Source organism: Oncorhynchus gorbuscha, unplaced genomic scaffold (assembly GCF_021184085.1).
Source record: "Oncorhynchus gorbuscha isolate QuinsamMale2020 ecotype Even-year unplaced genomic scaffold, OgorEven_v1.0 Un_scaffold_3497, whole genome shotgun sequence".
In the NCBI taxonomy this organism is placed as follows: domain Eukaryota; kingdom Metazoa; phylum Chordata; class Actinopteri; order Salmoniformes; family Salmonidae; genus Oncorhynchus; species Oncorhynchus gorbuscha.
Genome location: NW_025747717.1, coordinates 5,232 through 31,566, shown reverse-complemented (window position 1 = coordinate 31,566; position 26,335 = coordinate 5,232). Strand labels below are relative to the sequence as shown.

The 26,335-nt window shown below is 43.2% G+C and overlaps 1 protein-coding gene across 1 annotated transcript; it reads right to left on the bottom strand.

Annotated features, from left to right (window-relative positions):
- Window positions 1-953: 953 nt before the first annotated feature.
- LOC124027703 (lipopolysaccharide-induced tumor necrosis factor-alpha factor homolog) lies at window positions 954-26,335 on the bottom strand. The gene is made up of 5 exons (XM_046340072.1): window positions 26,260-26,335; window positions 8,375-8,436; window positions 5,023-5,145; window positions 4,295-4,490; window positions 954-3,253 (listed from the first exon to the last, which is right to left on the bottom strand). The coding sequence occupies exons 2-5, from the start codon at window positions 8,415-8,417 to the stop codon at window positions 3,139-3,141; spliced, it is 477 nt and encodes a 158-aa protein (XP_046196028.1). The 5' UTR covers window positions 8,418-8,436; window positions 26,260-26,335; the 3' UTR covers window positions 954-3,138.

The window sequence follows — 26,335 nt, the reverse complement described above, 5'->3', positions numbered from 1 at the left end:
TAGGGCGGCAGGTAGCCTAGTGGTTAGAGTGTAGAGGCTGCAGGTAGCCTAGTGGTTAGAGTGTAGAGGTGGCAGGTAGCCTAGTAGTTAGAGTGTAGGGGCGGCAGGTAGCCTAGTGGTTAGAGTGTAGGGATGGCAGGTAGCCTAGTGGTTAGAGTGAAGAGGCTGCAGGTAGCCTAGTGGTTAGAGTGTAGGGGCGGCAGGTAGCCTAGTGGTTAGAGTGTAGGGACGGCAGGTAGCCTAGTGGTTAGAGTGTAGAGGCTGCAGGTAGCCTAGTGGTTAGAGTGTAGAGGTGGCAGGTAGCCTAGTGGTTAGAGTGTAGGGGCGGCAGGGTAGCCTAGTGGTTAGAGTGTAGAGGCTGCAGGTAGCCTAGTGGTTAGAGTGTAGAGGTGGCAGGTAGCCTAGTGGTTAGAGTGTAGAGGTGGCAGGTAGCCTAGTGGTTAGAGTGTAGGGGCGGCAGGGTAGCCTAGTGGTTAGAGTGTAGAGGTGGCAGGTAGCCTAGTGGTTAGAGTGTAGAGGTGGCAGGGTAGCCTAGTGGTTAGAGTGTGGAGAGGTGGCAGGGTAGCCTAGTGGTTAGAGTGAAGGTGGCAGGGTAGCCTAGTGGTTAGAGTGTGGAGGTGGCAGGTAGCCTAGTGGTTAGAGTGTAGAGGTGGCAGGGTAGCCTAGTGGTTAGAGTGGAGTGGTGGCAGGGTAGCCTAGTGGTTAGACCGGAAGGTTGCAAGTTAAAATCCCCGAGCTGACAAGGTACAAATCTGTCGTTCTGCCCCTGAACATTCAGTTAACCCACTGTTCCCAGGTCGTCATTGAAAATAAGAATTTGTTCTTAACTGACTTGCCTAGTTAAATAAAGGTTAAATAAATAAAAAACGTGTTTATTTTGACCAGTGGGTCCGTTAAGAACCACCTCTCATTTACTCTCAACTCCCTGTCTAATGCAACAACCAAACCACAACAAAAGTGATCATATATTTTATTAGAGGCATATAATCTATATAAGCAATATAACAGTACTCCATTTCTCGTCAGCTGTGTGGTGGTGTTACACAATATAACAGGACATCAGATCAGCTGTGTGATGTTAGACAATATAACAGAACATCAGGTCAGCTGTGTGATGTTAGACAATATAACAGAACATCAGGTCAGCTGTGTGGTGTTAGACAATATAACAGAACATCAGGTCAGCTGTGTGGTGTTAGACAATATAACAGAACATCAGGTCAGCTGTGTGGTGTTAGACAATATAACAGAACATCAGGTCAGCTGTGTGATGTTAGACAATATAACAGAACATCAGGTCAGCTGTGTGATGTTAGACAATATAACAGAACATCAGGTCAGCTGTGTGGTGTTAGACAATATAACAGAACATCAGGTCAGCTGTGTGATGTTAGACAATATAACAGATCAGGTCAGCTGTGTGATGTTAGACAATATAACAGATCAGGTCAGCTGTGTGATGTTAGACAATATAACAGATCAGGTCAGCTGTGTGATGTTAGACAATATAACAGAACATCAGGTCAGCTGTGTGGTGTTAGACAATATAACAGAACAGGTCAGCTGTGTGGTGTTAGACAATATAACAGAACATCAGGTCAGCTGTGTGGTGTTAGACAATATAACAGAACAGGTCAGCTGTGTGGTGTTAGACAATATAACAGAACATCAGGTCAGCTGTGAGATGTTGTTGCACGTCATTGTAGTTGACAGTTAGAATAATGAGTTTTCTCAATAAAATCATATTTGGTTTATTCTAAAATAAGGTAAAACACCCAGTTCAGTCCTTTATGTACATAACAGCTTTCTGAAAGGGGGGGGGGAAGACCTGGGGAGAGCACTAAAGGACGCCCGATTTGTAGGAATCATAGCTATAATGATAATTATCTGAATATTGGGCTCGTTGTCTGTCGGTTGGTCAACCAAGGGCCTTATTCAAGGGAATATAGATAGAAATGTGTTGTGTAGAACAGACATGATTCCCTGGTAAATGTATACATTACTATCTATATTCCCGTGATTAAGGCCCTGGGTTGACAAACTGACATATACAGAACCTTCAGATAGAAATGTGTGTAAGGTTACTCAAGGGAATATAGATAGACATTTACCAGGGAATCATGTCTGTTCTACACAACACATTTCTATCTCAAGGTTCTGTATAAGGTTACTCAAGGGAATATAGATAGACATTTACCAGGGAATCATGTCTGTTCTACACAACACATTTCTATCTCAAGGTTCTGTATAAGGTTACTCAAGGGAATATAGATAGACATTTACCAGGGAATCATGTCTGTTCTACACAACACATTTCTATCTGAAGGTCCTGTATAAGGTTACTCAAGGGAATATAGATAGACATTTACCAGGGAATCATGTCTGTTCTACACAACACATTTCTATCTGAAGCTCCCCCTAGTGGTGGGCGATGGTGTGGCAGCCAACAACAGCTCCCCTAGTGGTGGGTGGTGGTATGGCAGTCAGCAACAGCTCCCCTAGTGGTGGTATGGCGGTCAGTAGCAGCTCTCCTAGTGGTGGGTGGTATTAAGGCGGTCAGCAACAGCTCTCCTAGTGGTGGGTGGTGGTATGGCAATCAGCAACAGCTCCCCTAGTGGTGGGTGGTGGTATGGCAGTCAGCAACAGCTCCCCTAGTGGTGGGTGGTGGTGTGGCAGGCAGCAACAGCTCCCCTAGTGGTGGGTGGTGGTATGGCGGTCAGTAGCAGCTCCCCTAGTGGTGGGTGGTGGTATGGCAGTCAGCAACAGCTCCCCTAGTGGTGGGTGATGTTATGGTGGTCAGTAGCAGCTCTCCTAGTGGTGGGTGGTGGTATGGCAGTCAGCAACAGCTCCCCTAGTGGTGGGTGATGTTATGGTGGTCAGTAGCAGCTTTCCTAGTGGTAGGGCGGTGGGTGGTGGTAGGGCGGTGGGTGGTGGTAGGGCGGTGGGTGGTGGTATGGCGGTCAGCAACAGCTCCCCTAGTGGTGGGTGGTGGTAGGGTGGTCAGCAGCAGCTCCCCTAGTGGTGGGTGGTGGTAGAGCGGTGGGTGGTGGTATGGCGGTCAGCAACAGCTCCCCTAGTGGTGGGTGGTGGTATGGCGGTCAGCAACAGCTCCCCTAGTGGTGGGTGGTGGTAGGGTGGTCAGCAGCAGCGTGGCTTGTCCACGTGGATAATGCGGTTGCAACGAGGACAGGAGTGGTACGCATCCTTAAAGTGTTTCATGAAGAACGGGATCAGACAGCAGCCCACTACCAACCTGGGAGAGAGAGGGGAGATAGGAGGAGATGGGGAGAGTGGAAGGGGTGGGGGAGAGAGGGGGGATAGGAGGAGATGGGGAGAGTGGAAGGGGTGGGGGAGAGAGGGGGATAGGAGGAGATGGGGAGAGTGGAATGGGTGGGGGAGAGAGGGGGGATAGGAGGAGATGGGGAGAGTGGAAGGGGTGGGGGAGAGAGGGGGATAGGAGGAGATGGGGAGAGTGGAAGGGGTGGGGGGAGAGAGGGGGGATAGGAGGAGATGGGGAGAGTGGAAGGGGTGGGGGAGAGAGGGGGGATAGGAGGAGATGGGGAGAGAGGGGGGATAGGAGGAGATGGGGAGAGAGGGGGGATAGGAGGAGATGGGGAGAGTGGAAGGGGTGGGGGAGAGGGGTGGGAGATGGATGGGGAGAAGGGTGGGAGAGAGACATGGTGTTCAGTTGATTTTAGACAATTCTCTCAAAAGTATCAACACATTCGATAACTCCTCCCCTTCTTTACTCCCCTTCAGAGGATGAAGAACACTTTATGGGTCCCTCTGTTCCCCTCTATCACCCCCCAACCCTCCCCCTCCCCCACCCTTCTTCACTCACCCACAGAGGATGAAGACCACTTTATGGGTCCCTCTGTTCCCCTCTATCACCCCACCCTCCTCTTCTTCACTCACCCACAGAGGATGAAGACCACTTTATGGGTCCCTCTGTTCCCCTCTATCCCCCAACCCACCTCTTCTTCACTCACCCACAGAGGATGAAGACCACTTTATGGGTCCCTCTGTTCCCCTCTATCCCCCCACCCTCCTCTTCTTCACTCACCCACAGAGGATGAAGACCACTTTATGGGTCCCTCTGTTCCCCTCTATCCTCCCACCCCCCACCCTCCTCTTCTTCACTCACCCTCAGAGGATGAAGACCACTATGGGTCCTCTGTTCCCCTCTATCCCCCCACAGTCCTCTTCTTCACTCACCCACAGAGGATGAAGATCACTGGGTCCCTCTGTTCCCCTCTATCCCTCCCACCCTCCCCCCATCCCCTTCTTTACTCACCCACAGAGGATGAAGAGGATGCACATGAGCCAGGCGTAGGCTCCGACTTTATAGGTCACGTTCGTCATCACCTGTTGTTGACAGGAAGTACAGGTGGTCATGCCCTCTGAACGGCCCAGTTCTGTGTCATAACTCACAAACTTCTGAGTGGGAGTTTCCCCACCTCCTCCAATACCACCTCCTCCACTGGTGTACACTAGGGGAAGAGAGAGAAGAGGACAAGTTATATTTTGTCTGGCTCCAACACTGCTGGTATAGAGGGGAACAGGGGAGACAAAGATGGTATAATGGGTAGAGAGATACTTCTGCTGCCTTCAAAATAATCTCCCTTGGAACCTGGGAATTTACCAGTTATAAATACGTCATGATTGCGTTCAAGTTTCTTTTGAAGTCAGAACAATTCTTCGACCAAATGAGATTTCATTTTAGCTCGCTAGACGAGCTAGCTGGTGTTGCTGCAGTTCTGGTGTTGTGTGCTTGCGGACAGTATACAGTGCCTTGCGAAAGTATTCGGCCCCCTTGAAGTTTGCGACCTTTTGCCACATTTCAGGCTTCAAACATAAAGATATAAAATTGTATTTTTTGTGAAGAATCAACAAGTGGGACACAATCATGAAGTGGAACGACATTTATTGGATATTTCAAACTTTTTTAACAAATCAAAAACTGAAAAATTGGGCGTGCAAAATTAGGCAGTGTACACGAGGCTTAGGACAGGAAGTGCTTACCTGGCTTTCCCTGAGACTGAGACTGAAACACAGAGTAGTCACTGGAGGGGATGGTGGAGGAAGGAGGGTTGAAGGGGGTATGGACATGATATACCTTCACCCCACTATCACCTTGTCCTTCAACTGGAAGAGGGAGGGAGGGAGGGAGGGAGGGGTGAGATGAGGGAGAGAATTGCGGGGGGTTTGATGGAGAGATAGAGAAAGAGAGAGGTTGATTAGATAGCTCCAATATGTAAAATATACTGAGTACAATCTATAGCAAGTAACACCTGGCACTTTTGATACACAGGTACATTAACAACCTGGGACGTAACCTATATGATACACAGGTACAGTAACAACCTGGGACATAACCTATATGATACACAGGTACAGTATAGTAACAACCTGGGACGTAACCTATATGATACACAGGTACAGTAACAACCTGGGACGTAACCTATATGATACACAGGTACAGTAAGAACCTGGGACATAACCTATATGATACACAGGTACAGTAACAACCTGGGACATAACCTATATGATACACAGGTACAGTAACAACCTGGGACGTAACCTATATGATACACAGGTACAGTAACAACCTGGGACATAACCTATATGATACACAGGTACAGTAACAACCTGGGACATAACCTATATGATACACAGGTACAGTATAGTAACAACCTGGGACGTAACCTATATGATACACAGGTACAGTAACAACCTGGGACGTAACCTATATGATACACAGGTACAGTAACAACCTGGGACGTAACCTATATGATACACAGGTACAGTAACAACCTGGGACGTAACCTATATGATACACAGGTACAGTATAGTAACAACCTGGGACGTAACCTATATGATACACAGGTACAGTAACAACCTGGGACATAACCTATATGATACACAGGTACAGTATAGTAACAACCTGGGACGTAACCTATATGATACACAGGTACAGTAACAACCTGGGACGTAACCTATATGATACACAGGTACAGTAACAACCTGGGACGTAACCTATATGATACACAGGTACAGTAACAACCTGGGACATAACCTATATGATACACAGGTACAGTAACAACCTGGGACATAACCTATATGATACACAGGTACAGTATAGTAACAACCTGGGACGTAACCTATATGATACACAGGTACAGTAACAACCTGGGACGTAACCTATATGATACACAGGTACAGTAACAACCTGGGACATAACCTATATGATACACAGGTACAGTAACAACCTGGGACATAACCTATATGATACACAGGTACAGTAACAACCTGGGACGTAACCTATATGATACACAGGTACAGTAACAACCTGGGACATAACCTATATGATACACAGGTACAGTAACAACCTGGGACATAACCTATATGATACACAGGTACAGTATAGTAACAACCTGGGACAGTAACCTATATGATACACAGGTACAGTAACAACCTGGGACATAACCTATATGATACACAGGTACAGTAACAACCTGGGACATAACCTATATGATACTCAGGTACAGTAACAGTACAGTAACAACCTGGGACATAACCTATATGATACACAGGTACAGTAACAACCTGGGACGTAACCTATATGATACACAGGTACAGTAACAACCTGGGACATAACCTATATGATACACAGGTACAGTAACAACCTGGGACATAACCTATATGATACACAGGTACAGTATAGTAACAACCTGGGACGTAACCTATATGATACACAGGTACAGTAACAACCTGGGACGTAACCTATATGATACACAGGTACAGTAACAACCTGGGACATAACCTATATGATACACAGGTACAGTAACAACCTGGGACATAACCTATATGATACACAGGTACAGTAACAACCTGGGACGTAACCTATATGATACACAGGTACAGTAACAACCTGGGACATAACCTATATGATACACAGGTACAGTAACAACCTGGGACATAACCTATATGATACACAGGTACAGTAACAACCTGGGACGTAACCTATATGATACACAGGTACAGTAACAACCTGGGACATAACCTATATGATACACAGGTACAGTACAGTAACAACCTGGGACGTAACCTATATGATACTCAGGTACAGTACAGTAACAACCTGGGACATAACCTATATGATACACAGGTACAGTACAGTAACAACCTGGGACATAACCTATATGATACACAGGTACAGTAACAACCTGGGACGTAACCTATATGATACACAGGTACAGTAACAACCTGGGACATAACCTATATGATACTCAGGTACAGTACAGTAACAACCTGGGACATAACCTATATGATACTCAGGTACAGTAACAACCTGGGACATAACCTATATGATACTCAGGTACAGTACAGTAACAACCTGGGACGTAACCTATATGATACTCAGGTACAGTACAGTAACAACCTGGGACATAACCTATATGATACACAGGTACAGTAACAACCTCGGACATAACCTATATGATACTCAGGTACAGTACAGTAACAACCTGGGACATAACCTATATGATACACAGGTACAGTACAGTAACAACCTGGGACATAACCTATATGATACTCAGGTACAGTACAGTAACAACCTGGGACATAACCTATATGATACACAGGTACAGTAACAACCTGGGACATAACCTATATGATACTCAGGTACAGTACAGTAACAACCTGGGACATAACCTATATGATACACAGGTACAGTAACAACCTGGGACGTAACCTATATGATACTCAGGTACAGTACAGTAACAACCTGGGACATAACCTACAGTATAGCTACAGCCTAGTATGTAATAGTACAATACAACTTGTCGCATGTCACAGAGAACAACAGAATGTTGACGTTGTCATGTCACAGAGAACAACAGAATGTTGACGTTGTCATGTCACAGAGAACAACAGAATGTTGACGTTGTCATGTCACAGAGAACAACAGAATGTTGACGTTGTCATGTCACAGAGAACAACAGAATGTTGACGTTGTCATGTCACAGAGAACAACAGAATGTTGACGTTGTCATGTCACAGAGAACAACAGAATGTTGACGTTGTCATGTCACAGAGAACAACAGAATGTTGACGCTGTCATGTCGCAGAGAACAACAGAATGTTGACGTTGTCATGTCACAGAGAACAACAGAATGTTGACGTGTGTCACAGAGAACAACATGTCGCAGAGAACAACAGAATGTTGACGTTGTCATGTCACAGAGAACAACAGAATGTTGACGTTGTCATGTCACAGAGAACAACAGAATGTTGACGTTGTCATGTCATGTCACAGAGAACAACAGGATGTTGACGTTGTCATGTCACAGAGAACAACAGAATGTTGACGTACCTGGTGTGTTGTAGGGTGGAGGTTCCTTTCCATTTACGCTCATTGTCCTCTGCCTGGGCTTTCTGTGAGAGGGGTCAGAGGTTAGGTGTGTCTACCATTTATTTGTACCTTTATTTAACCAGGCAAGTCAGTTAAGAACAAATGCTTATTTTCAATGACGGCCTAGGAACAGTGGATTAACTGCCTGTTCAGGGGCAGAACCACAGATTTGTACCTTGTCAGCTCGGGGGTTTGAACTTGCAACCTTTCAGTTACTAGTCCAATGCTCTAACCACTAGCGTACCCTGCCACACCAGGTGTGTCTACCATAAGCACTGTAACATCAGTGCGAGCCAGGCTCATCAGGACTGAATCAACCAATCATCATCTCCGAAACAAGACTTGAATCAGGTGTGTTTTACAGTCAGGTCTGGAGTGAGAGGCTTCATAAGCTCTACAAAAAACCCGATTATTTCACAAATCATCTATAAGCGCTTGCGAACCTCTATACATGGTGTATAAAGGGTGACATATGAACCATTTACAGGTTAAATTGCCCAATGTGACATAAAGCGCTATGTTTACACACCATTTATAGAGGATAACATACACGTATAGGTGATTAGAGAAGCATTTATGTAGCGCTTATGAAGCCTCTATGTAGGCTACCGATAAGCCTTGACACAGTTGTAATTGGTTTAAAAGTGGGACTGAAGTGAGGCCTTAGATATGAAGTCAGCCCCTGTAAAATGTGTGCCACTGCCTACGTTAAAACAATGCCAGTCCAACCCAGGCTGATATAATGCCAGTCCAACCCAGGCTGATATAATGCCAGTCCAACCCAGGCTGATATAACGCCAGTCCAACCCAGGCTGACACAATGCCAGTCCAACCCAGGCTGACACAATGCCAGTCCAACCCAGGCTGATACAATGCCAGTCCAACCCAGGCTGATACAATGCCAGTCCAACCCAGGCTGATATAATGCCAGTCCAACCCAGGCTGATATAATGCCAGTCCAACCCAGGCTGATATAATGCCAGTCCAACCCAGGCTGATATAATGCCAGTCCAACCCAGGCTGATACAATGCCAGTCTAACCCAGGCTGATACAATGCCAGTCTAACCCAGGCTGACATAATGCTCTATTCAGCCACTAGGTGGTGTTACAACACAAGGTACGGAGATACAATGCCAGTCTAACCCAGGCTGACATAAACACTATTCAGCCACTAGGTGGTGTTACAACACACACACACACACACACACACACACACACACACACACACACACACACACACACACACACACACACACACACACACACACACACACACACACACACACACACACACACACACACACACACACACACACACACACAGTCATACATTCACTCCACAGCTGAAACCTGTCATTCAGCATACTCCACAGACTAATAGTTATGGTAAGAATGAGCTGAACAAACCTCACAGTCCTGTAGTTATTCAGGGAGTGTCGTTTTGTGTCCTCTAAAGGTTATAGGCGGGGCTTCACTAGTCTCAGTATCAGTCTGTTTAACATTCCTCTCCTTGTCCTCCATGTCAGATGTTCAGCATAAAGTGGAATGACGGCTAAACAGACTGGTACCCAAAACTTGAATTTAGAGAGCTATATTTTTGGGGGGGTTTCCATTAGCCGTTACTATGGCAACATCTACTCTACTTCCTGAATTCCACAAAGAAGAAACATTTACAAAACGACCACGGGAATATGGGGACAAATACAAAACCTTGGACTATTTTAATACAGGGAATTTGTTCAAATACTTTTGGTCCCGTAAACTGAGGGGACTATTATGTACAGAAAGGGCTGTCATCTCTAAACGGTTCACCTGATACAGATGGAAATATACCCTCAAATGAAAGTCTGCTCTCTGACCTTTAACCTCATAGACATCAAAAACAACAACTAATATTTCACTGTCCCCAATACGTTTGTAGCTCACTGTGTCTGACCCCAATCCACAAACAGAAGAACATTTATATAGTGAGATGATCTCATTCTACAGCGACCAAATCTCATCTCACTACTGGATCAGTGTTGTGTTGCTGCTGAATCTACAATCCTGGACTTCTGCAAAGCAGGGAATTCTGAGACCAGGACTTCTGCAAAGCAGGGAATTCTGAGACCAGGACTTCTGCAAAGCAGGGAATTCTGAAACCAGGACTTCTGCAAAGCAGGGAATTCTGAGACCAGGACTTCTGCAAAGCAGGGAATTCTGAAACCAGGACTTCTGCAAAGCAGGGAATTCTGAGACCAGGACTTCTGCAAAGCAGGGAATTCTGAGACCAGGACTTCTGCAAAGCAGGGAATTCTGAGACCAGGACTTCTGCAAAGCAGGGAATTCTGAGACCAGGACTTCTGCAAAGCAGGGAATTCTGAGACCAGGACTTCTGCAAAGCAGGGAATTCTGAGACCAGGACTTCTGCAAAGCAGGGAATTCTGAGACCAGGACTTCTGCAAAGCAGGGAATTCTGAGACCAGGACTTCTGCAAAGCAGGGAATTCTGAGACCAGGACTTCTGCAAAGCAGGGAATTCTGAGACCAGGACTTCTGCAAAGCAGGGAATTCTGAGACCAGGACTTCTGCAAAGCAGGGAATTCTGAGACCAGGACTTCTGCAAAGCAGGGAATTCTGAGACCAGGGCAAACAGGGAATTCTGAGACCAGGACTTCTGCAAAGCAGGGAATTCTGAGACCAGGACTTCTGCAAAGCAGGGAATTCTGAGACCAGGACTTCTGCAAAGCAGGGAATACTGAGACCAGGACTTCTGCAAAGCAGGGAATTCTGAGGCAAAAATGTTCAAAGCATGAATTCTGAAACCAGGACTTCCATTTGCAAAGCAGAACACTGAGACCAGGACTTCTATCATATACCTGAGACTATCTATCATATACCTGACTATCTACCATATACCTGACTATCTATCATATACCTGACTATCTATCATATACCTGACTATCTATCATATACCTGACTATCTATCTATCATAACCTGACTATCTATCCTATACTGTCTATCTATCATATACCTGACTATCTAGGATATACCTGCAAACTATCTATCCTATACCTGACTATCTATCATATACCTGACTATCTATCCTAGGACCTGTCTATCTATCATATACCTGACTATCTATCATATACCTGACTATCTATCCTATACCTGACTATCTATCCTATACCTGCAAACTATCTATCTATACCTGACTATCTATCATATACCTGACTATCTATCCTATACCTGCTATCTATCATATACCTGACTATCTATCATATACCTGACAGGACTATATCATATACCTGACTATCTATCCTATACCTGACTATCTATCATATACCTGACTATCTATCATATACCTGACTATCTATCCTATACCTGACTATCTATCATATACCTGACTATCTATCATATACCTGACTATCTATCATATACCTGACTATCTATCATATACCTGACTATCTATCCTATACCTGACTATCTACCTGACTATCTATCATATACCTGACTATCTATCCTATACCTGACTATCTATCATATACCTGACTATCTATCATATACCTGACTATCTATCCTATACCTGTCTATCTATCATATACCTGACTATCTATCATATACCTGACTATCTATCATATACCTGACTATCTATCCTATACCTGACTATCTATCATATACCTGACTATCTATCCTATACCTGACTATCTATCATATACCTGACTATCTATCCTATACCTGTCTATCTATCATATACCTGACTATCTATCCATATACCTGACTATCTATCATATACCTGACTATCTATCATATACCTGACTATCTATCCTATACCTGACTATCTATCATATACCTGACTATCTATCATATACCTGACTATCTATCCTATACCTGACTATCTATCATATACCTGACTATCTATCATATACCTGACTATCTATCATATACCTGACTATCTATCATATACCTGACTATCTATCCTATACCTGACTATCTATCCTATACCTGTCTATCTATCATATACCTGACTATCTATCCTATACCTGACTATCTATCCTATACCTGACTATCTATCCTATACCTGACTATCTATCAGACTATACCTGACCATCTATCTATACCTGACTATCTATCCTATACCTGACTATCTATCATATACCTGACTATCTATCATATACCTGACTATCTATCATATACCTGACTATCTATCATATACCTGACTATCTATCATATACCTGACTATCTATCCTATACCTGACTATCTATCATATACCTGACTATCTATCATATACCTGACTATCTATCATATACCTGACTATCTATCATATACCTGACTATCTATCATATACCTGACTATCTATCCTATACCTGACTATCTATCATATACCTGACTATCTATCACTATACCTAGACATCATCATATACCTGTCAAACCAGACCTGAGAGGGAACTACTATCTGACCCAAATCTAACTCTACCCCAGACACAGTAAACACACACCAGCTCCTTTTCTAGAGCACATGTTACGCCTTCACAGACACATGTAAACAACACTGCACTGTAAACACACACAGACACATGTAAACACACACACACACACACACACACACACACACACACATGTACACACACACACACATGTACACACACACACACACATGTAAACACACACACACACATGTAAACACACACAGACACATGTAAACACACACACACACATGTAAACACACACACACACACACACACACACAGACACATGTAAACACACACAGACACATGTAAACACACACAGACACATGTAAACACACAGACACATGTAAACACACACGTTGGTGGAACATGTAAACACCCACAACAGAAGAGGAACAATGCAGCCCTGTAAATGCTTCCCTGTCTGTCTCCTCTGGTGCCCTGCAGGACACTCTGTCTGTCTCCTCTGGTGCCCTGCAGGATGCACCTGTCTGTCTCCTCTGGTGCCATGCAGGATGCTTCCCTGTCTGTCTCCTCTGGTGCCCTGCTGGATGCTTCTCACCCTGTCTGTCTCCTCTGGTGCCGTGCAGGATGCTTCCCTATCTGTCTCCTCTGGTGCCCTGCAGGATGCTTCCCTGTCTGTCTCCTCTGGTGCCCTGCAGGATGCTTCCTTGTCTGTCTCTCTCCTCTGGTGCCCTGCAGGATGCTTCCCTGTCTGTCTCCTCTGGTGCCCTGCAGGATGCTTCCCTGTCTGTCTCCACTGGTGCCCTGCTGGATGCTTCTCTTCCCTGTCTGTCTCCTCTGGTGCCCTGCAGGATGCTTCCCTGTCTGTCTCCTCTGGTGCCCTGCAGGATGCTTCCCTATCTGTCTCCTCTGGTGCCCTGCAGGATGCTTCCCTGTCTGTCTCCTCTGGTGCCCTGCTGGATGCTTCCCTGTCTGTCTCCTCTGGTGCCCTACAGGATGCTTCCCTGTCTGTCTCCTCTGGTGCCCTACAGGATGCTTCCTTGTCTGTCTCCTCTGGTGCCCTACAGGATGCTTCCCTGTCTGTCTCCTCTGGTGCCCTACACCAGGATGCTTCCCTGTCTGTCTCCTCTGGTGCCCTGCAGGATGCTTCCCTGTCTGTCTCCTCTGGTGCCCTGCAGGATGCTTCCTGTCTGTCTCCTCTGGTGCCCTGCAGGATGCTTCCCTGTCTGTCTCCTCTGGTGCCCTGCAGGATGCTTCCCTGTCTGTCTCCTCTGGTGCCCTGCAGGATGCTTCCCTGTCTGTCTCCTCTGGTGCCCTACAGGATGCTTCCCTGTCTGTCTCCTCTGGTGCCCTACAGGATGCTTCCCTGTCTGTCTCCTCTGGTGCCCTACAGGATGCTTCCCTGTATTTTTCCTCTGGTGCCCTACAGGATGTGTCCCTGTCTGTCCCTCTGAATGCCCAACAGGATGCTTCCCTGTCTGTCTCCTCTGGTGCCCTGCAGGATGCTTTCTGTCTGTCTCCTCTGGTGCCCTACAGGATGCTTCCCTGTCTGTCTCCTCTGGTGCCCTACAGGATGCTTCCTTGTCTGTCTCCTCTGGTGCCCTACAGGATGCTTCCCTATCTGTCTCCTCTGGTGCCCATTCAGCCAGGATGTTGTCCTGTCTGTCATTTATCCTCTGGTGTCCCTACAGGATGCTCCCCATTCTGTCTTTCTCCTCTGGTGCCTTATTAGGATTCTTCCCTGTCTGTCTCCTCTGGTGCCCTCACAGGATGCTTCTCTGTATTTGAAGGGATGGTTCCTGATAAATGTTCCTGAAAACCCTTATTGAATGAAAATTTAGTCTGGCCAGCACCTAGGAGGGTTTTCAGTGGTTGAATGAAAACTTAGAGTCCCTATTTATTTTTGTGGTTCCTGTCCCGTCGGTTCCTTGTTTAGGGTATTCAGTGGTTGAATGAAAACTTGGTTGCCCTGTCCTGTAGGAGGGTTTTTTTGGTTGAATCAAATGCTTCAGAGAGCAGGTACACAACTGAAAAAGGGAAGTCTGAATGCAAAAATACTGAGACCTGCAGTCTGTGAAAGACGTTCTTAGGAAAGGTATGAATTCCTAAGTCGGGATCTAAATGAGGGAATACTTGAATAAACTGTGCATTTCTGTTACAGCTTTTCCTTAGCGGAGACTTTTCCATTCAGCATGAGCATTAGTGATGTTCTGCCACTGATGTTGGGAAATTAGGTTTGTTTCGCAGTAGGCGTTCCAATTCATCCCAAAGGTGTTCGATGGGGTTGAGGTCAGGGCTCTGTGCAGGTCAGTGAAGTTCTTCCACACCGATCTCAAACAAATCATTTCTGTATGGACCTCACTTTGTGCACGTGGGCGAAACAGGAAAGGGCCTTCCACAAACTGTTGCCACAAAGTTGGAAGCACAGAATTGTTTAGAATGTGTATAGTTAAGATTTCCCTTCACTGGAACTAAGGGGCCTGAACCATGAAAAACAGCCCCAGACCATTATTCCTCCTCCACCAAACTTTACAGTTGGCACTATGCATTGGGGAAGGTAGCGTTCTCCCGGCATCCGCCAAACGCATATTCATCCATCACTTTAGAGAACGCGTTTCCACTGCTCCAGTCCAATGGGGGCGAGTTGTACACTCCTCCATCCAATGAGTAGCATTGAGCATGGTGATCTTAGGTTTGTGTGCGGCTGCTCTGCCATGGAAACCCATTTCATGAAACTCCCGACGAACAGTTCTTGTGCTGATCTTGTTCTTGTTGCTTCCAGAGGCAGTTTGGAACTCAGTAGAGAGTGTTTTGCTACCAAGGACAGGCGATTTTTTCCATTCAGGGTGAGCGGTTCCATTGTGAGCTTCTGTGGCCTACCACTTCATGGCTGAGCCGTTGTTGCTCCTAGACGTTTCCACTTCCCAATAACAGCACTTCCAGTTGACCGAGGCAGCTCTATCAGGGGCAGAAATTTGACGAACTGACATTGAATGTCACTGAGGTCTTCAGTGAGGTCCTTCTACTGTCTACTGCTAATGTTTTGTCTACGGAGATTTCATGGCATGGTGCTCGATTTTATACACCTGTCAGCAACGGGTGCGGCTGAAATAGCTGAATCCACACATTTTTTCCACTTTGGGCCAAGTCCTGTATATGCACATTCTTCTCCGTTTCAGCACCAGTTGGTAGATTTAAAAAACAAAACTCTTATCTGGGTGATTATTTAGGGTTAGTAAAGTATTTATGAATCATGAAAACAGGGTTGGAGAGCCTTTACGCACACAAGAAAAGAAAAACAGTTTCTGGTTTGATTCATTCAGTTCTTCAAGCCACATGGTAATGTTGGAAGATTAGTGTACATAGGGAGACAACTATAGTAGGGAGAATAGTGTACAGTAGTAGGGCTGTACCCTCGTCTGTTGCCTGCACTAACCGCGGAACTGTGTGATGACACCAACACAATCTCACACTCAATTTGTGCACAAATACGTACAAAAAGTATTTCAGCAGATTTTGTGCGTTTTTGTGTTTCTTAATTCGTGTGAAAAGACAGGAAAAGAACTGTGTGTGATGTCATAGTAGGAAAATACACAACTGTTCTTTGTGACATCACAAGAGAATACATTTTATGGGAGGCAAATTTCAGAACAATCTTTTGGAAGTTATTAGAGCAATGCATGATGGGTAATGGTGTTCTACACGGCCCTTTTCCCGTGTAGGCAACAGTAGTCCTACACGCTTTTCTTCATAACGCAGTTTATAATTTGTGGAGCCTACATTACATCATTTTCCTCAAAATGCATTTAATACGAGGCTCCACTTTTTCGTGTACATTACATCATTTTCCTCAAAATGCATTTAATACGAGGCTCCAGTGTACATTACATCATTTTCTCAAAATGCATTTTACGAGGCCCCACTTTTTCGTGTACATTACATCATTTTCCTCAAAATGCATTTAATACGAGGCCCCACTTTTTCGTGTACATTACATCATTTTCCTCAAAATGCATTTAATACGAGGCCCCACTTTTTCGTGTACATTACATCATTTTCGTCAAAATGCATTTAATACGAGGCTCCACTTTTTCGTGTACATTACATCATTTTTTTCCACAATGCATCTTATACAATTTTATGAGGGTTGCCAGATTGTAGAAAAAAATACAGATGAATTTTTTTACAGAATTTGGTATCGGTTAAGGTATTTGATTGGGGAATGTGGATAAATGTTTATGATGGGAAATATGATACACATCACAATACACACAAACACACATCACAATACACACAAACACACATCACAATACACACATATACACATCACAATACACACAAACACACATCACAATACACACATATACACATCACAATACACACATATACACATCACAATACACACAAACACACATCACAATACACACATATACACATCACAATACACACATATACACATCACAATACACACAAACACACATCACAATACACACAAACACACATCACAATACACACAAACACACATCACAATACACACATATACACATCACAATACACACAAACACACATCACAATACACACACACACACTTACACACATATACACATCACAATACACACACACACTTACACACAAACACTTACACACAAACACTTACACACATATACACACACACGAACACTTACACACATATACACACCATAATACACACACATATACACATATACACATCACAATACACACACACACACTTACACACATATACACATCCCAATACACACACACACTTACACACAAACACTTACACACAAACACTTACACACATATGCACACACACGAACACTTACACATATACACACCATAATACACACACATATACACACACACACACTTTGTTTGGACTCAGGTTATAGTCAAATCTTGACTTTTGTATTCATTATTTTGTATAATATCTTTGTATCTAATGTATTCATTCCTTTAACTGGTTAAATGTGTGTAGTTTGAATGTTGCAGTAGTGATTAACATGGTTTAATGTGTGTAGTTTGAATGTTGCCGTAGTGATAACATGGTTTAATGTGTGTAGTTTGAATGTTGCAGTAGTGATTAACATGGTTTAATGTGTGTAGTTTGAATGTTGCAGTAATGATTAACATGGTTTAATGTGTGTAGTTTGAATGTTGCAGTAATGATTAACATGGTTTAATGTGTGTAGTTTGAATGTTGCAGTAGTGATGACATGGTTAAAGAGTTAAAGAGTTTAATTTAGCTGTTGGTATATTTGGTATTTTATACATATTCTGTATTTCCACTGAAGAAAGAAATAATTAATCAACACATATGTACTTCAGTAATAAAAGTACCGTGGTTTTATTTTTAACCTTAACTAGGCAAGTCAGGCAAGAACAAATGCTAATTTACAATCACGGCCTCCCCCCCCGGGGCCAATCACAGATGACGTAGGGACAGTTGTTCACCGCCCTATGGCACTCCCAATGACGGCCTCCCCCCCGGGGCCAAACCCAGATGACGTAGGGACAGTTGTTCGCCGCCCTATGGTACTCCCAATGACGGCCCCCCCCCCCCGGGGGCCAATCACAGATAATAATAATAATAATAATAATAAGATGACGTAGGGACAGTTGTTCACCGCCCTATGGCACTCCCAAACGGCCCCCCGGGCCAAACCCAGATGACGTAGGGACAGTTGTTCGCCGCCCTATGGCACTCCCCCCGGCCTCCCCCCGGGGCCAAACCCAGATGACGTAGGGACAGTTGTTCGCCGCCCTATGGCACTCCCAATGACGGCCTCCCCCCGGGGCCAAACCCAGATGACGTAGGGACAGTTGTTCGCCGCCCTATGGCACTCCCAATGACGGCCTCCCGGGGCCAAACCCAGAAACAGTTGTTCGCCGCCCCAGATGACGTAGGGACAGTTGTTCGCCGCCCTATGGCACTCCCAATGACGGCCTCCCCCGGGGCCAAACCCAGATGACGTAGGGACAGTTGTTCACCGCCCTATGGCACTCCCAATGACGGCCTCCCCCGGGGCCAAACCCAGATGACGTAGGGACAGTTGTTCGCCGCCCTATGGCACTCCCAATGACGGCCTCCCCCCGGGGCCAAACCCAGATGACGTAGGGACAGTTGTTCGCCGCCCTATGGCACTCCCAATAGGGACGGCCTGGCCCCCGGGGCCAAACCCAGATGACGTAGGGACAGTTGTTCGCCGCCCTATGGCACTCCCAATGACGGCCTCCCCGGGGCCAAACCCAGATGACGTAGGGACAGTTGTTCGCCGCCCTATGGCACTCCCAATGACGGCCTCCCCCGGGGCCAAACCCAGATGACGTAGGGACAGTTGTTCGCCGCCCTATGGCACTCCCAATGACGGCCTCCCCCGGGGCCAAACCCAGATGACGTAGGGACAGTTGTTCGCCGCCCTATGGCACTCCCAATGACGGCCTCCCCCCCCGGGGCCAAACCCAGATGACGTAGGGACAGTTGTTCGCCGCCCTATGGTACTCCCAATGACGGCCTCCCCCCCCGGGGCCAAACCCAGATGACGTAGGGACAGTTGTTCGCCGCCCTATGGCACTCCCAATGACGGCCTCCCCCCCCGGGGCCAAACCCAGATGACGTAGGGACAGTTGTTCGCCGCCCTATGGTACTCCCAACGGCCGGCCTCCCCCGGGGCCAAACCCAGATGACGTAGGGACAGTTGTTCGCCGCCCTATGGCACTCCCAATCACGGCCGGATGTGATACAGCCTGGATTTGAACCAGGGACGGTAGTGACGCCCTCACACTGAGATGCAGTGTCTTAGACCGCTGCGCCACTCGGGAGCCCTGGTTTTTATAACACTTTAAACGGGTAGTTTGTCAATGTGTAGAATGTGTTTGTTCCATAAGTGAACATATGTAAATGAGTAGAATGTGTTTGTTCTATAAGTGAACATATGTAAATGAGTAGAATGTGTTTGTTCTATAAGTGAACATATGTAAATGAGTAGAATGTGTTTGTTCTATAAGTGAACATATGTAAATGAGTAGAATGTGTTTGTTCCATAAGTGAACATATGTAAATGAGTAGAATGTGTTTGTTCTATAAGTGAACATATGTAAATGAGTAGAATGTGTTTGTTCCATAAGTGAACATATGTAAATGAGTAGAATGTGTTTGTTCCATAAGTGAACATATGTAAATGAGTAGAATGTGTTTGTTCTATAAGTGAACATATGTAAATGAGTAGAATGTGTTTGTTCTATAAGTGAACATATGTAAATGAGTAGAATGTGTTTGTTCTATAAGTGAACATATGTAAATGAGTAGAATGTGTTTGTTCTATAAGTGAACATATGTAAATGAGTAGAATGTGTTTGTTCTATAAGTGAACATATGTAAATGAGTAGAATGTGTTTGTTCTATAAGTGAACATATGTAAATGAGTAGAATGTGTTTGTTCTATAAGTGAACATATGTAAATGAGTAGAATGTGTTTGTTCTATAAGTGAACATATGTAAATGAGTAGAATGTGTTTGTTCTATAAGTGAACATATGTAAATGAGTAGAATGTGTTTGTTCTATAAGTGAACATATGTAAATGAGTAGAATGTGTTTGTTCTATAAGTGAACATATGTAAATGAGTAGAATGTGTTTGTTCTATAAGTGAACATATGTAAATGAGTAGAATGTGTTTGTTCTATAAGTGAACATATGTAAATGAGTAGAATGTGTTTGTTCTATAAGTGAACATATGTAAATGAGTAGAATGTGTTTGTTCTATAAGTGAACATATGTAAATGAGTAGAATGTGTTTGTTCTATAAGTGAACATATGTAAATGAGTAGAATGTGTTTGTTCTATAAGTGAACATATGTAAATGAGTAGAATGTGTTTGTTCTATAAGTGAACATATGTAAATGAGTAGAATGTGTTTGTTCTATAAGTGAACATATGTAAATGAGCAGAATGTGTTTGTTCTATAAGTGAACATATGTAAATGAGTAGAATGTGTTTGTTCTATAAGTGAACATATGTAAATGAGTAGAATGTGTTTGTTCTATAAGTGAACATATGTAAATGAGTAGAATGTGTTTGTTCTATAAGTGAACATATGTAAATGAGTAGAATGTGTTTGTTCTATAAGTGAACATATGTAAATGAGTAGAATGTGTTTGTTCTATAAGTGAACATATGTAAATGAGTAGAATGTGTTTGTTCTATAAGTGAACATATGTAAATGAGTAGAATGTGTTTGTTCTATAAGTGAACATATGTAAATGAGTAGAATGTGTTTGTTCTATAAGTGAACATATGTAAATGAGTAGAATGTGTTTGTTCTATAAGTGAACATATGTAAATGAGCAGAATGTGTTTGTTCTATAAGTGAACATATGTAAATGAGTAGAATGTGTTTGTTCTATAAGTGAACGTATGTAAATGAGACAGTCACAGTGGATGTTGTTCTGAATAACTGGTCGGGGTTCAGCATTCAGCTTCAGGCTACTTTGACGTAGAAGTCTTGTTCACACCTGTAGTGACATTCTATCCTCCCGTTGTTGTCATCCACTGTTTAGATACATCAACGTGAACAACACAATGTTGGAAAACAGTTTGTTCCACCAGTGAACATAGAAATGAGCTGGACTCTGATCCCAACTCTGCCACCAGTGTAAAGCGGAAGTGTTTGTTCTAAAGCTGCAACAGGGACTCTAACCAGGGCTCAGAACGTGTTTGCAAAGTGAGCTCTGAAATGAGTAGAAAGTCTTGTTCTCTGGGCCGAGGCAGTGGTTCAACAATGCTGGCATATGCCTTGTTTACAACAGCCTGATTATATAACATGACTGTCAGGACAGCAGTAATCATCATGAAACGGCCTTGGGAAGTGCCAAGATAAACATGAATCATTACATTAACCTGTTTAACTGCATTGATGTGGTTTAATTGATCCTAGTCCAGACCTGTTATTGATGTGTTTGTTTATGACATTGTAAAGACCTGTTATTGATATGAGTTTACATTGATTCTAGTCCAGACCTGTTATTGATATGGTTTAATTGATCCTAGTCCAGACCTGTTATTGATATGTTTTAATTGATCCTAGTCCAGACCTGTTATTGATATAGTTTAATTGATCATAGTCCAGACCTGTTATTGATATGGTTTAATTGATCCTAGTCCAGACCTGTTATTGATGTGGTTTAATTGATCCTAGTCCAGACCTGTTATTGATATGTTTTAATTGATCCTAGTCCAGACCTGTTATTGATATAGTTTAATTGATCATAGTCCAGACCTGTTATTGATATGGTTTAATTGATCATAGCCCAAACTCCACTGCTCCTATAACTTTCAAAAAACTACTACTAAATTGGTGTTTTTTCACACAAATTAAGGAGCAGTCAAAATCTGCTGAAATACTTTTTTGTACATATTCTCAGGAATAGAGTGTGAGGTTGTGTTGATGCCAAGTTAGGTACAAAACAACATGAATCTTCATCTTGTTTAACTCCAAATTGGATTTAATTGGCCTCAATATTAGTTTCAGATATGTATATATTATGTGTTACTAATGATCCTCAACAACAGACATGGCAGTGAGTGTGTTTACAGAGGAAACAAATGAAGACAAATGAAAACACTGTTATTAAATGGAATAATGACTAGTACCAACCTACTGACAGTTCATACTGGTAGAATGAAGACCTGTTATTAAATGGAATGGTGACTATCCAGACCATAGTTTAATTGATCCTAGTCCAGACTGTTATTGATGTGGTTTAATTGATCCTAGTCCAGACCTGTTCCCCATATTCTGGTCCAGACACTGTTATTAAATGGAATGGTGATCTATACCAACCTGTTACTGACAGTCCATTTAGAATGAAGACACTGTTATTAAATGGAATGGTGACTATACCAACCTGTTACTGACAGTCCATACTGGTAGAATGAAGACACTGTTATTAAATGGAATTGACTATACCAACCTACTGACAGTCCATACTGGTAGAATGAAGACACTGTTATTAAATGGAATGGTGACTATACCAACCTGTTACTGACAGTCCATACTGGTAGAATGAAGACACTGTTATTAAATGGAATGGTGACTATACCAACCTACTGACAGTCCATACTGGTAGAATGAAGACACTGTTATTAAATGGAATGGTGACTTACCAACCTACTGACAGTCCATACTGGTAGAATGAAGACACTGTTATTAAATGGAATGGTGACTATACCAACCTACTGACAGTCCATACTGGTAGAATGAAGACACTGTTATTAAATGGAATGGTGACTATACCAACCTACTGACAGTCCATACTGGTAGAATGAAGACACTGTTTTAAATGGAATGGTGACTATACCAACCTACTGACATGGCAGTGAGTGTGTTTAAATTGGAAGTCCATACTGGTAGAATGAAGACACTGTTATTAAATGGAATGGTGACTATACCAACCTACTGACAGTCCATACTGGTAGAATGAAGACACTGTTATTAAATGGAATGGTGACTATACCAACCTACTGACAGTCCATACTGGTAGAATGAAGACACTGTTATTAAATGGAATGGTGACTATACCAACCTACTGACAGTCCATACTGGTAGAATGAAGACACTGTTATTAAATGGAATGGTGACTATACCAACCTACTGACAGTCCATACTGGTAGAATGAAGACACTGTTATTAAATGGAATGGTGACTATACCAACCTACTGACAGTCCATACTGGTAGAATGAAGACACTGTTATTAAATGGAATGGTGACTATACCAACCTACTGACAGTCCATACTGGTAGAATGAAGACACTGTTATTAAATGGAATGGTGACTATACCAACCTACTGACAGTCCATACTGGTAGAATGAAGACACTGTTATTAAATGGAATGGTGACTATACCAACCTACTGACAGTCCATACTGGTAGAATGAAGACACTGTTATTAAATGGAATGGTGACTATACCAACCTACTGACAGTCCATACTGGTAGAATGAAGACACTGTTATTAAATGGAATGGTGACTATACCAACCTACTGACAGTCCATACTGGTAGAATGAAGACACTGTTATTAAATGGAATGGTGACTATACCAACCTACTGACAGTCCATACTGGTAGAATGAAGACACTGTTATTAAATGGAATGGTGACTATACCAACCTACTGACAGTCCATACTGGTAGAATGAAGACACTGTTATTAAATGGAATGGTGACTATACCAACCTACTGACAGTCCATACTGGTAGAATGAAGACACTGTTATTAAATGGAATGGTGACTATACCAACCGAAGGGAACTCACAGTATATTGGCTTATTAGACCTACTGACAGTCCATACTGGTAGAATGAAGACACTGTTATTAAATGGAATGGTGACTATACCAACCAGAAGGGAACTCACAGTTATATTGGCTTATTAGACCTACTGACAGTTCATACTGGTAGAATGAAGACACTGTTATTAAATGGAATGGTGACTATACCCGAAGGGAACTCACAGTATATTGGCTTATTAGACCTACTGACAGTCCATACTGGTAGAATGAAGACACTGTTATTAAATGGAATGGTGACTATACCAACCGAAGGGAACTCACAGTATATTGGCTTATTAGACCTACTGACAGTTCATACTGGTAGAGGTTAGTATTTAACATGATAGAAGCAGGAAACGGAGAATGGCAGGGCAGTCTATAATTAAACAATACGGCCCGAGGAGGTGTGGTATATTGCCAACATATCACGGCTAAAGGGATGTTCTTAAGCACGACACAACGCGGAGTACCTGGACACAGCCCTTAGCCGTGGTATATTGGCCATATATCACAAACCCCGGAGGTTCCTTATTTCTATTATAAACTGGTTACCAACGTAATTAGAGCAGTAAAAATAAGTGTTTCGTCATACCCGTGGTATACGGCCTGATATACCATGGCTTTCAGCCAATCAGAATTCAGGGCTCGAACCACCCAGTTTATAATGAACCCTTATAGATCCACTGAACACTCCGATTGGCATTTTCTGTTCCTCATTAGAAAAACTAGATATTTTTCCTGACCGATTCTGCGTTTGGTTAGTAATGTTTGTCCCTCATGAGACACCGTAGCCTATTTGTCAAGGTTTTTTTTTTTTTTTTTTTTTTAGTTGCGCAATTTTACATCTAACTAAGGTGTTGTCTGATGTACACAGTCGGAGCTGCTGAACAGGTCTGTCACACTGTCTGTGCTATTGGATAGAGAGCGATCACGGCAGCTGTTCAGCCCATGTTAATGGGCATAAGGACATCAGCCAATCAAAACCCAGCCTTCGTTTACCCATTGTGATGCATGAATGTTCCAAACTCCGTTTTAGACGAGACTGACTTCACGACCAAAATGATCCTAGTTCCACTTTGTAGTCAAATGTGACACTAGAATAAGTGTTTCTGACTCATATGGCCGTTTTCAAAGGGATTTGTTTGCCTTTTAAAGGCTGAAAGCCATGGTATATCAGGCCGTATACCACGGGTATGACGAAACACTTATTTTTACTGCTCTAATTACGTTCTGTAACTCTCAGACCAGACACCTACTCCATATGACTTAGAGAGACAACTCCCAAGCACCTATAACCCCCCGCTAATGACATCACACACCTCATCTCAGTCTTGCTCAGTCTCACAGGTGGATAGTGAATGATTAGTATTTCAACAGCTTGGTTTACTTTCTGTAGGCCGTCTCAGATCTGTTTCGGTGTAATCTATGAAAACGACCCACTGGGCAGAGACGTCAGTTCAATGTCTAGTTGGGATTTACATTCGGTTGAGTTTGTCAACTCATGTGAATTCAGTGTGAAATGTCCTCATGTCATTGGATTTAGGTTTGAAATTTTAATAAAAAAAATAAAAAATATTTTTTTTTTATATTTTTTTTTAAAATTCCCATTATGTTGATGACTTTATGCAAATCCATCCAGTCTTCCACGTTGATTCAACGTCATCACATAGATTTTTTTGGGGGGGGGTTGAAATAACGTGGAAACAACATTGATTCAACCAGTTTTTGCCCAGTGGGTTCTAAGTTATCAAACGACCTGAACCGCACTCCTGAACCGTCACCTGAAACCCTGACGACCATAACAACGAATATCATTTAGTAGAGAGTCTTACCTTTTATTTATTTATTAATTATATTTAACCTTTATTTGACCTGTCTAACAACAATAATAATGAATGTAATTCAGTAGAGAGTCTTACCTTTTATTTATTTATTATATTTAACCTTTATTTGACCTGTCTAACAACAATAATAATGAATGTAATTCAGTAGAGAGTCTTACCTTTTATTTATTTATTATATTTAACCTTTATTTGACCTGTCCAACAACAATAATAACGAATGTAATTCAGTAGAGAGTCTTACCTGTCTAGCTGTGTAGATAAATATGTGTTGTAGCTGTTGATAGTATGGAGAACTCTCTCTCTGCTTTCCTCTTTCC